This window comes from Hippopotamus amphibius, chromosome X (genome assembly GCF_030028045.1).
Source record: "Hippopotamus amphibius kiboko isolate mHipAmp2 chromosome X, mHipAmp2.hap2, whole genome shotgun sequence".
In the NCBI taxonomy this organism is placed as follows: Eukaryota; Metazoa; Chordata; class Mammalia; order Artiodactyla; family Hippopotamidae; genus Hippopotamus; species Hippopotamus amphibius.
Genome location: NC_080203.1, coordinates 2,668,277 through 2,679,215, shown reverse-complemented (window position 1 = coordinate 2,679,215; position 10,939 = coordinate 2,668,277). Strand labels below are relative to the sequence as shown.

The 10,939-nt window shown below is 60.8% G+C and overlaps 1 protein-coding gene across 3 annotated transcripts; it reads left to right on the top strand.

Annotated features, from left to right (window-relative positions):
• Window positions 1-3,790: 3,790 nt before the first annotated feature.
• On the top strand, window positions 3,791-6,153 carry EMD (emerin). 3 transcript variants are annotated; one of them, XM_057719412.1, is made up of 6 exons: window positions 3,793-4,037; window positions 4,178-4,285; window positions 4,460-4,531; window positions 4,734-4,867; window positions 5,341-5,387; window positions 5,470-6,153. In XM_057719412.1, the coding sequence occupies exons 1-6, from the start codon at window positions 3,956-3,958 to the stop codon at window positions 5,801-5,803; spliced, it is 777 nt and encodes a 258-aa protein (XP_057575395.1). In that variant the 5' UTR covers window positions 3,793-3,955; the 3' UTR covers window positions 5,804-6,153. The 3 variants fall into 3 exon arrangements, with proteins under 3 accessions (XP_057575396.1, XP_057575395.1, XP_057575394.1); XM_057719411.1 differs by having other exon boundaries at window positions 3,803-4,037; window positions 4,454-4,531; XM_057719413.1 differs by lacking the exon at window positions 5,341-5,387 and having other exon boundaries at window positions 3,791-4,037; window positions 4,454-4,531.
• Window positions 6,154-10,939: the final 4,786 nt, after the last annotated feature.

Genomic DNA, 10,939 nt, shown 5'->3' with positions numbered 1-10,939 from the left:
ATTCAGCTCAAATGTCACTTCCTTGGGGAAGGCCACATTAAGCAGTGTCTTAACATTTTGCCCACAACCCTCAATGAGAACTACATTATACATCCTGAGCCAGTACTTGCATGCACACACAGATCGACACAAATAACTGGAAAAAAAAAGTTGCACCAAATGAGACTTTTCCTTACTGCCTGAAAAGCACTCTGATATTTTTTATTCTATTCTACTTCATTAAAAGAGGGAAAGAAAAAAAGGAATGGAGGAAGGTAAAAAGGGAGAAGAAGAAGGGGAGGGAGGGAGGGAGAAGTTTGGTCTCACCTGCTGAAATGAATTTGGTGATCTACAGCTTAACCACGACAGAAAGGCACTGATTGCCCTCCAGGACTCCCTGCATCCACAGCTGTCTTCGCTGGCCCTGGCGGCAGTGACTTTCCCACCTTGACCCACGTGGGCTCTCCTAGCAGTACCTTGGTCTCTGTCTCTCTCTGCTCCGTCTAGTGGGACCCCGCCCCCCGGCAGTGGCTTATCCTCTCTCGGTAGATGAGCGGCCTGAGTTTAGGTCCATGAGGTGGCTGTGTTGGAGCGCACGGCCAAGGCTGTCCTTCAAAGGGGGAAACCCACCTACCATAGGCATTGCAATCAGAACCAGGGGTACAAATAGATGCGGTAGCAGGAAGGAGGCGGTGGCAACATGGCTGGCCCTCAGGACCCCCACCTCTGTTTTAATCCTCTCTTTACACTACTAACTCCCTCTCCTCCCCCCACACCCCTGAGACACACACATCTTGGGGTCTCTACTTCCAAGTCTGGGGGAACGAAGCTTTGTACAGCACCAACTCTTCTGTGGTAAAGACCATGATAAAGACTTTCTCTCCTTGTGTTGAAGATTCCTGAAAACCACTAGAACCAGCTCCATTCCTGCTGCCAAGGCAAGCTGACTCTCCAGCCAGCCATGCGGACAGTCCCAAGGTAGACGGACGTGCTCGAGGGCTGGAACACAAGGCATTAATTGAGAGGCTTCTGGTCAGCTAAGCATTCCCTGCTACTGCCTGTGACAATATGCCACACGGTAATTTTCACAACAATCAGCATCTCACAACTTTTGTTACTATCTGAGCAATGTTTTAAAGTATTTGATTGCCCGGCAAAACTCATAGGATCTTTAACATCCTTGAAGAGAAAAACTAAGCTTTCTATTTACCAAAGTATTAAGGTTCTGGTATTAAAGAAAACATTAATAGCTCAGTGAATAATAGTCTTCTTGGACCTGACTGTTGAGAAATGTATTCGTGTTGATATTACTTTTCCTTATAATTTTCGATGTTGCTGTGATTATAAGTTATATAATATACTGCTTAGAATCCATTCCCCATCCTCAAAGGAGAAACTTCTTGTTCTTGACTTGGAATCGGTGGCCTCCAAGCCCTTTTCGCCCTGGCTGCAGTTCCAGAGAAATGTCTCCTCTTAACTCTGTCCACTCTTCCCAGGAAGACTCCCCTCAAGGTCCCAGATTTCCCCTAACAGCTCCTCTGGTGACTCAGAACCCCCACTGGGCCACACTGTCCAGGTTATGATCCCGAGGACTAGGTACAGGCTGGAGGAACATCCATCAATGCACTGCTGCATCCGAGGCCCTCGCACAAGTCTCCTCCCTCTCCAGGTCCCCAAATCCTTCTCTATGTGATGGGGGTGGTGCCAAGGGCCTTTCAGCTCTGATGGTCAAGGGCTTGCCTGGTTTCTGATGGTCTGGGACAAGTCTGCCTGCAATGGGGCTGGACTTGGGCTCCAGGTGGGCTTGTGTGCAGGGGAGCATCACAGGGCAGCCTCCTGGTGCCATCTGTGGTGGGACCTCATAACAGGGCAACTGGGGGAGAGGGAAATAAAAGGAAGAGGGCCAAGGCAGGTGTCGGGGGAGGGGGTGTTCCTAGGGGAGAAGGCAAACTTAGAATTCCTTGACCTCATAAGGAAACGGCTTGGATCTGTATGGGGAGGGGTGGCATGGGGAGGACAGCCTCTGGGACAAGGGCCAGCATTGCAGAGGGCTTGGAGAGGTGCTGGGGAATCTGATCTTGCCAAAACTCCAAATTCCATGAGGCCAACCCTGAGCCGCCCAGAGCCCAAACGCCATATCCCTCCCTGCTCTGAGATAAGCAGCAAGTCCTTGCCCTGCCCAGGGCTCTGCACTCGCCTACTGCCGTCTGGGGCCCTCATATTTCAGGAGACAGAGCAGCCCTCATGTTTACTCTAAAACTCTTCTGAGGGTCTCTGTGTGTGGTCAAACCAGGGCCCGATCTTCTCTCCACCCCATGAACCAACCTCCACAGAGAACTGGTATGTGACCCTCATCAGCTGGGCCAGCCTACCTGCCCGGCCTTTTCCTGGGTACCAGCCCTTCATCTATGAGAACCTCCTCCCCAGGCTCCCAGTTCCGGGAGGGGCACTTCAGTTCCCCCCATTCCATCAGCTGGCTTTGTTTACAACGTGATTGTCACCTCCTTCCCAATTTCCACGGGACATCTTTTTACTGACCAAGGCCCTCACCAACTCCTGGCGACCATCCCGGCTCCTCAGTAGGCCTTGGCAGCCTTCCGTGGTTTGCTCCTCCGGTCCCCTGGCCCCCTGTCCTGGGGGCCCCCTCTGCACTACCACGGCCCTGAAGCCCACCGAGACCCAGGTGCTCAGAGCCTGCCAAGCCTTATTGGAACCCCTGAGCAGGTCCCTCTGGGTCCGGAAGCCCCCACCCCCATCCCCGGCCAGTGCCTGGGTCACACTGGGCTCAGGGACCGTTCTGACAGGAGAGGAAGCCCCTCCTGCCCCAGGTGGACTGCTGGTGGATAAGGCGGGTGCTCCCTGCCTCTGCATCTCACGGTGCCCTGTGCCAGTGCCCATTGGCACGCCCGGGCCCCTTCCAAGGCTGCTGGCTCCTGGAGTGCCCGTGGCCTCCTGGCCCAGTGCCCCATTTCCTCCCGGGTGGAGTGGGGAGGGAGGGAGGCGGTGGGGACCGGCGGGCGCAGGTGCGCGGGCCAGGGCCCTGCAGAGCGGGAAGGCGGGCTGGGGCAGGGGGTGTGGGGGTCCGGGGTGGGGCGGCCTAGGGTCCGGGCGCTACGGGCTTCCCTGGCGTGGCGCACGCGGGCGACGCGCTGGCAGCAGCGCGTGGCCTGGACCCACGGTCTCCAAGCGCTCGCCCTTCAGATCGGGCCCCTTCCCGCTGCTGCTGCTGCTGCTGCCGGGCGGCCGGGTGGGGCGCGGCCAGGGAACCCTAAGCGCCAGAGCTCGGGGGAGAGGGGACGGCGGGGGCGGCGGGGACCGAGCGAAGTCCACGTGACTCAAGGAGGGCGAGCCCCGCCCATCGCGCGGCCGCTCCCCGCTCGCATGTCCTGGCTGGTTTCTGCCGGTTCCACCGCCACGGGCCCCGCCCCTCCGCACTTCTGGCTGGAACAACCCAGCGGGCGACGTCTCGGCTTGCGTGCCCCGCCCCGCTCCCAGGTCCCGGCGGTTTAAGCTCAGGTTCCCCTCGGGCGCAGGCCCCGCCCCTCGCTTGCGTCTAGCCCAAGCACGCCAGCGTGTGACGTCCCTGGGCTCGCCGACCGCGCCCCTCCTGCTGGGCGCGCACGCTCGCACTGCCCGAGCGGCCCGGGCCGCTTGGGCTCTGGCGCATCACTACATCTCTTTTTCGCCTCTAGCCAATCCCGTCCGTCTGTGACGTCTGGGCTCGCCAGCCCCGCCCCGCCCGTTCCCAGGGCCCGACCGGTCTGCGCCGGCTTCTCCCCGCGGCCTGGCTCCGCCCCGCGCAGCGCGCGCGGTCCGCAGAGACCGCGAGCGTGACGCGAGCGTGACGCAGGCGTGACGCGGGCGCAGCCGCTCCCGAGGCGCTCGCGTTGCCCCTTCCGCGCTCTGAGGCAGTCGTAGTTCGGCCCGTATCGCCAGGCCCGGGCCACCGCCAGGCCTCTGCCGCCCGCTGCCCGCCATGGACGACTACGCGGTCCTGTCGGACGCCGAGCTGGCCTCCGTGCTGCGCCAGTACAACATCCCGCACGGGCCCGTCGTGGGTACGCGGCGGCGGGCGGCGGGCGGCGGGCGGGCCCCCTCCCCGCGCTTTGCCCTGCGCCTCCCTTCCTCAGCCTCTCCGCGCGCAGCCCCCGAGCTCCCGGCCCGCGCCCTGACCGTCCTGTGCCCCACGTCTGGCCAGGTTCCACTCGCAAGCTCTACGAAAAGAAAATCTTCGAGTATGAGACCCAGAGGCGGAGGCTCTCGCCCCCGAGCTCGTCCGCATCCTCTTTCTCCTATGGGTTCTCGGGTGAGGCCCCCGCCCCAGGGTTCCACCTGGCCGCCCTCGGGGACAGCGTTTGGGAGGAGAGGGAGGAGGGGGTCCTCAGGGTGTGGCAGGGGCGCTGGCCGAGAGGGGCGCAGGGGAAAAGGGAGGTGAGCCTTGGAGGCAAATGCTTCTGGCCCCTCCCCCATTCAGACTTAGATTCGGCGTCCGTGGACTCGGATATGTACGATCTGCCCAAGAAAGAGGACGCCTTACTTTACCAGAGCAAGGGTAAGGCAAGGGGTGGGTGGGCACCCTGACACCTTCGTTCCAGTATCAGGGAGAACCTGAGATCTCAACCCCTACCCTCCTGCTGTAGCCCTGGAGGGGAGAAACCGAGTCACAGGCCCCCAAATGGGATTCCGATTAGGGCCATCGGGCCAGGTGGGGACACGGTGACCCCCTCTGCTACTGCTGCCCCCCCCTTCCCAAGGCTATAATGATGACTACTATGAGGAGAGTTACTTGACCACCAGCACTTACGGGGAGCCTGAGTCTGTGGGCACATCCAAAGGCTTCCGCCAGCCCTCAGCTTCACTTTCAGATGCTGACACCTTTCACCACCAGGTGAGTTGGCTGTCGGGCACCCTGTACTTGGGTACAAACTGCAGGGGTGATCGCGTGGTTTGGATAAATCAAAGGGGGGGCCACTGGGTGCAAATGGTGGCTCCCACGCCTCCAGGGAGAGGTGGGGTCAGCAGACACCTGCCTGGTCAGGGCCTTCCTTTGGGGAGCTGTCAGAACTGTTTAACTAGAGTGTGGGTGACATGCCGGGCACTCTGGCCTGGGATCTAGGTTTGAGGTCTTTCTGAGAATCCTGGGGCAGCAAGTAGGATGTAGGCAGCTGGAACAGTCACTAAGCAAGCAGCAAAGCCCCGCACACATAAGGCTGGCAACCAAGAAGGGTGCTGGACGGTGGCAAGGCCCAGGCCTTTAAGCAGTGTTCAGAGTATGCTGGGCAGGGAAGTTTGGACTGAGGGGTATGACAAGGCCACGCTGACCCTGCCAGCCAGTATCATTACCCTGATTCACTTCTGTAGGTTCTTGATGACAATCTTTTCTCTTGCGAAGAGGAGGGCAAGGATAGGTGAGTAGTAGGGAGAGCCAGGGACTGGGGTTGATTCTGGGCTCAGGCCCTCCTGGTCTATCTGCTCCCCTCTTTGCCTCAGGGAATGCCCCGTGTATGGCCGGGACAGTGCCTACCAGAGCATCGCACACTACCGCCCTGTTTCCAACGTCTCCAGAAGCTCCCTGGGCCTGTCCTATTACCCCACATCCTCCTCCACCTCTACCGTGTCCTCGTCTTCATCTCCCCCTCCTTCGTGGCTCACCCGCCGTGCCATCCGGCCGGAAAAGCAGGCCCCTGGGGCTGGTCTGGGCCAGGATCGCCAGGTCCCACTCTGGGGCCAGATGCTCCTGTTCCTGGTCTTTGCTGCCTTCCTGCTCTTTGTTTACTACTCCATGCAGGCTGAGGATAGCAACCCCTTCTGGGAGGAGCCCTGAGGGTCTGGCTTCGTGGCCTTGGGGGCAGCTGCTCTTGGAAGTCCTGGCTGACTGCCTTAGCAGTATTTGCTGGGGGAGGGGGGTTGGGGCTTTTTTGTGTGTTCTAGCTTGGGGGGTACTGGGACAGGGACAGTGTTTGCTTCCCCTGCCTTGTCCTGCCAGGGAGGCAGCAGGCCTGGGCCCTGTGCAGCACGGTGGGCCTAGGAGGGCAAGACCCTTCTCCTGGAGAGGAGAACATGGCGATTGTCATCGCATGCCTCCTGTTCGTTGTCACCTCATTGCGGGGGATTAGCCAAAGGCCACCCTTTGTTTTCGTGGACACAATAAAAAGACCGTTTATTTTTAATGTCTGGGCTCGTCTCTTTAATGTGGGGAGGGTTTTGGCTGCCCCCTGCTGAGGCTGTCCAGGCCTTGGGTCTCCAGGATTGCCCTCTGGCTTTGTTGGTTTTTCCTTTGGGCTTGGGGTAGGGATCACATGTCACCCCTGGACACATTTGTGCTTTGCTTTTGGAGTCCACTCTTTGACTTGCTCCTAAAGCTCTTGTAACTACTCATAAAAATAATTACATCACACGGAGAACCCACTTGGAAATTCAGGTGAGGCTGCTTGATGATGTTGGTTACGGGTATCTTAACTAGGAAGAGCAGACGCCAACCTTGGTGTCCAAGGGCAGGGGGGATGGAGAGAAAACAAGGCATCTGCTTGTGGGCCATTTCTGCTGGAAAGCCGTTTAATGATATGGGGGAGGCTCCGTTACCTCTCAGTAAACCGCTGCCTCCGCTGGCTGTAGTCTTGCTTGTCGGCAGCTTTTCTGCTTGTGGGTATTTGATAATTTTCGAAGAAGGAAACCTAGGGGAGGATGCGGCTGCGTGCCCTGGCTCTGCACTGCCAGTAGAGGGCAGTAAAGTGTGGAGAGCCTGGTTCTGTGCACACAAGTGGGAAGCTGAGGCAGCACCAGGGCCCCCTCGTTGGGTGGGGCTCTGGCATCAGTCCCTCTCACCTCTGCCTGGCTCCTTGCTGCAGGTGGCAGTACTTGGCCGGGCCTGGCCTCTCACTTGCATGTGCACCATGGGCTCCTGAGCCTTTGGGGGCTCTTTGCTGCGTGTGGTCACTTGGTGAGCTCTGGTCAGGGCCGGGACTGGAACCATCCTACCAAAGCTCCTGGACATTTCTTTCTGCTGCATCCTAGTCTCTCTCCACACCCCCTTTATTGGGGAGGGGGTGTTATTTTCTTAAAGTAACACATGCTTCTTTGTGAACTTAAAATATACAAAACAGAATGAAACAAATTAATTGCTTCTAATTTTCTCACCCCTCCCACAGCCTCAGCCTTCCTTGTTTGCTGCAAGCCACTCCCACCTGGCTCCCCCAGCACCCAGCCAACTGTGGTGTGGACTCCCCAGGCCCCCAGCTTCTGCCCCTTGCCATCCCAGTGCAAGAGCTGAGACGTGGATGCTTCGTGGTGGGTGGTGGGCATGAGCAGGGGTGCTGTCTTCTCGTTAGTGACAGTAGGGCCTAATGGTCATATCAGTGAGCCTGAATTGGGGTCGGGGGCAAGAACAAGTAGTCAGGTTGCCAGTACACCAGGACTCCAGGGGGCCCGGTGAGACATCTCGTTTCAGCAACTGATCCCAAATCAAGAATGCTGAGAAGAGGGACCGAACCTGTGAGTACAGCTCCCGCCCAGGCTCTCCCTGCCTGGGACTGCTGTTCAGCTGAAGCCCTGTGAGGTCTGGGCCGAGAGGCACGTGGAGCCCAGAGAAGTGGCAAAGCTGACATGCCAGTGCTCTGGAGTAGCTGCCGTGGAGAGAAGGGACAGCATGGGAGCAATGGGAGCTGGGCTTGGGGCCTCCCAAGGAAGGGGAGAGAGGTGGCATGGCCTCTGGATGGAATGGTGCTCTCCAGGCCTCAGGTCCTCAATCTGTTGTAGGAAAGAGGGGCAGGCTAGATGTGCTTGGCAACCACTGTGGTATCTGAGAGAAGAAAGTCCCCACCCAGGTGACACAGTCTCCTCTTCTCATTCATTTATTCCCCAAGGGCAGTCACACGCATGGGTCACCGTGCACCAGAGGGAGGGTTGCTGCAGGCTCCTGAGGGCTTCAAGATGCCTGCCCCAGGGCTCTGAGAACTCCTCTCCCAAAGAGTTGTAGCTCCCTAGGGCTCTGGACCTCCCCCAGGGCTCCCCTTCAGGCTTGGCTCCACTTCCCAGGGCTCCGGAGCCCCATAAGGGCACCTGAGTGCCCCCTAGTGCTCTGGGCACCCCAAACCAAAGGCTTTTGATGGCTCTGTGAGCCCCCAAGTTACCCCAGGCTTCCAGGTCTCCACCTCGTGCTTTCCAGGGCTCTGCGACTACCTCCCGCAAGAGCTCTGAGGGGCTCCCCTGCCTGAAACCCCGCCGAGGGCTCTGGAGTTCTGTCACAGGGCAACTGAGGGCTCTAGGACTTCTATTCCCCAGGGCTTAGGCCATCCTCCCTTCGCCCACCAAGGGCTCCAGGGGTGCTGGGAACACAGCAAGGGGCAGCAGCTGCCCAAGGTTCAGGGGACAGTGACCCCTGCTGTGTAGGTGCCACCAGAACAGGGGTGGGGGGAGGGAGTGGTGATGGTGGTACTATCCAGCAGGGAGGAGTCCGGGTGGCCCTCAGCGAGACAGTGCAGCTGGTTGCCTGGGCTGCTGCCAGAGGTACTGAGCTGTATCCCTGGTAGAGCACAGGAAAGAGTGCCCTGTGAGTGGGGCAGAAGGTAGGGCCAGGAAGCCTAGCTCCGGATGTCACCCTTGACCTCTGCCCTCCTGTCAGGTCCAGGAAAAGCAACAGACAGCATTAGACAGACCTAAGGCCACCCCTATCTTGACCCTCCACCCTCTGCTGGAGCTGGCTGCTTGAACTAGAGAGGGTGGCTAATGGGCTGTTCCCAGCACTAAAAAGGCACCCATCCAAGAGCACAGTCCAAGCAGTGCACAGCCTGCGGATCCACAAGGATGAACCACCCCAGGCCCGAGGGTCTAAAGGACAGGGAAGTGCTATTACTGCTCCTGGAGCTGGCCTGTTGCCCTAGGTTCAGGGTAGCCAATCTCTGGAGACTCCACTCCTGCCTCCAGGGCAGGCAGGACTCTGGGAAGAAGTCAGGTGCCACCCCCTTGCCCACCACTTCTCAGGCCATGCCTGCTCCCTGTGGGGTGAGGGGGCGGGGGAGGCACATCCTGGAGGGGCCAGTAGGAGGCAGAGCCAGGCCCAGAGAAGACCAGCACCAGGCACCCTCTCCCCACTGACTCACACAGAGCCCCCGCCCGCTCCTTATACCAGTCCGCCAGGAGGAAGACAGTCCTGTCTCCCATCCTTTCCTGGTGGGGGGCCCCATGAGAAAATGGCCCCAGAGCTGAGCCAAGCTTAACCAGGAGGCCTTGTCCCCTCCCCAGACTCCACATCACGCCCAGGCAGCCGTGAGGCACGTGGGGCGGTGACAGGGAAAGATGCCACCCTGGAGCGGGGAAACAGGACCCTGAGGACAACCCTGCGGACAGAGGCCACAGCACAGACCAGGCCTGAGCCTGAGGCCCGCCCAGGCAGGAGGGTGCGAGACTGGGGTGCCATCCCCGCGAGGGCTTCTCGGGGAGGACAGGCAGATGGCACCAGGAGAAGGTCCCCCGAGACCCCATCCTGCTGGGGGCAAATGGCCTGGGACCTGGCCCCACTGAGCAAATCCCCCAGAGGACACCCTGGCTGCGAGGAGGAGACAGGGTGGTGCGAGGCCTGGGCCTCAGCCAGGCTCACACGCAGGGCGTCCGGCCCGGGCCACCCACCCAGAGTCAGCAGGGCTGGAGTGGTGGCCCGGCCCCGACAGGCCCCACGCCCGAGCCCTGCTCGCCAGCAGGTGCCAGGAGCAGAGAAGAGGTCCCAGTCACACACCCTCCCCAGGCTGGCCCCGTCTCACCTACTAAGTCTGGGGAGGGGGTGGCTGGTCGCCCCAGTTGGGAGCAGCGCCCCCATCCTGCAGGTCCTGTCTGGTCTGAGTCCGGGCAGGGCAGGGCGGGGGGGCGGCGGGGCTGACCACCTGCACCCCTGCAGGCCAGCCTCCACCCCTGCTCCGGCCACACCTCTGCACCCGCCCTCCCTGCTGCCCGCTCCCCCAGGAGAATGGGAGGGACCCGGGTGAGGAAAGGGGAGCACCGGCCCCTCAGGATGGCCCTGCCGCCTCCCCGACAGGGAGGGAGCCCCAGCACTTCAACGAGGCAGACCAGACATTAGTCTGGAGACCCTTGGGGTTCCCATGCAGCGCCCCAGCGTGGGCAGCCTCACCCAATTCCAGGGCAGCCACCCCCACGCCCCCCAGGAACCCTGATGGAGCCAGTGGGCCAAGGAGGGAGCAGCCGCTAAGTCACCGTCGGCGAGCATGCGGAGTGGTAGGAGCCTGACACCGGGACCTCGTGTGCACGTGCTTGTGCGCGCGCGCGAGTGTGAGTGTGTGTGTGTGTGTGTGTGTCATCCCACTCCAGGGCCCAGCTGCAGACAGACCTTACCTGGCAGGACAATGCTGTGCAGCTCAGAGGTCGAGCGGGCTTCGGCCACCTCCACCACTTGCCACAGGTGTCTGCAAGGTCCCCATGAGCCCAGCGAGGCCGCAGCCGGGGAAGCAGGGCTGAGGACACGGCTGAACAACGGCGGGGCTGGGGGACTGCCCTTCCTGGGTGGGCGCACCTGCTGAGGACGGGCCAGGTGCAGACGCCCGTGCTCAGTGGGGCAGGCACCCAGGTCCTCGGGCGGGCAGAGAGGGTGAGGGCCGAGGATGAGCGCTGGAGGTGGGCACAGGGTCCGGCTGCTGCCCTGACCATGCCAGTCCACAGAGCGGGCAGCTAGGAGAAGCGCCCCCGGGCAAGGGCGCCCGAGCGGCCAGGTGAGGGAGGACCAGCGCCCTCGCCCTGCGCTGGGCTCCCGGGGGCAGGCCGCCTCAGAGGGAAGCCCACGGGGAAGCCCTGTCGTTCCTCCTGCCCAGGACTGAGGGACTGGGAGGTGGCTCTGCATAGGAGGACACCCAGATGGCCCAGGAGTGTGGGGCTGCAGTGGGCCCGAGCGTCTCCAGGGGAGCCCCAGGACCCTGCGGCCCCACATCCCGGCCTAAGGGTGCCCCCGGGAGCCACG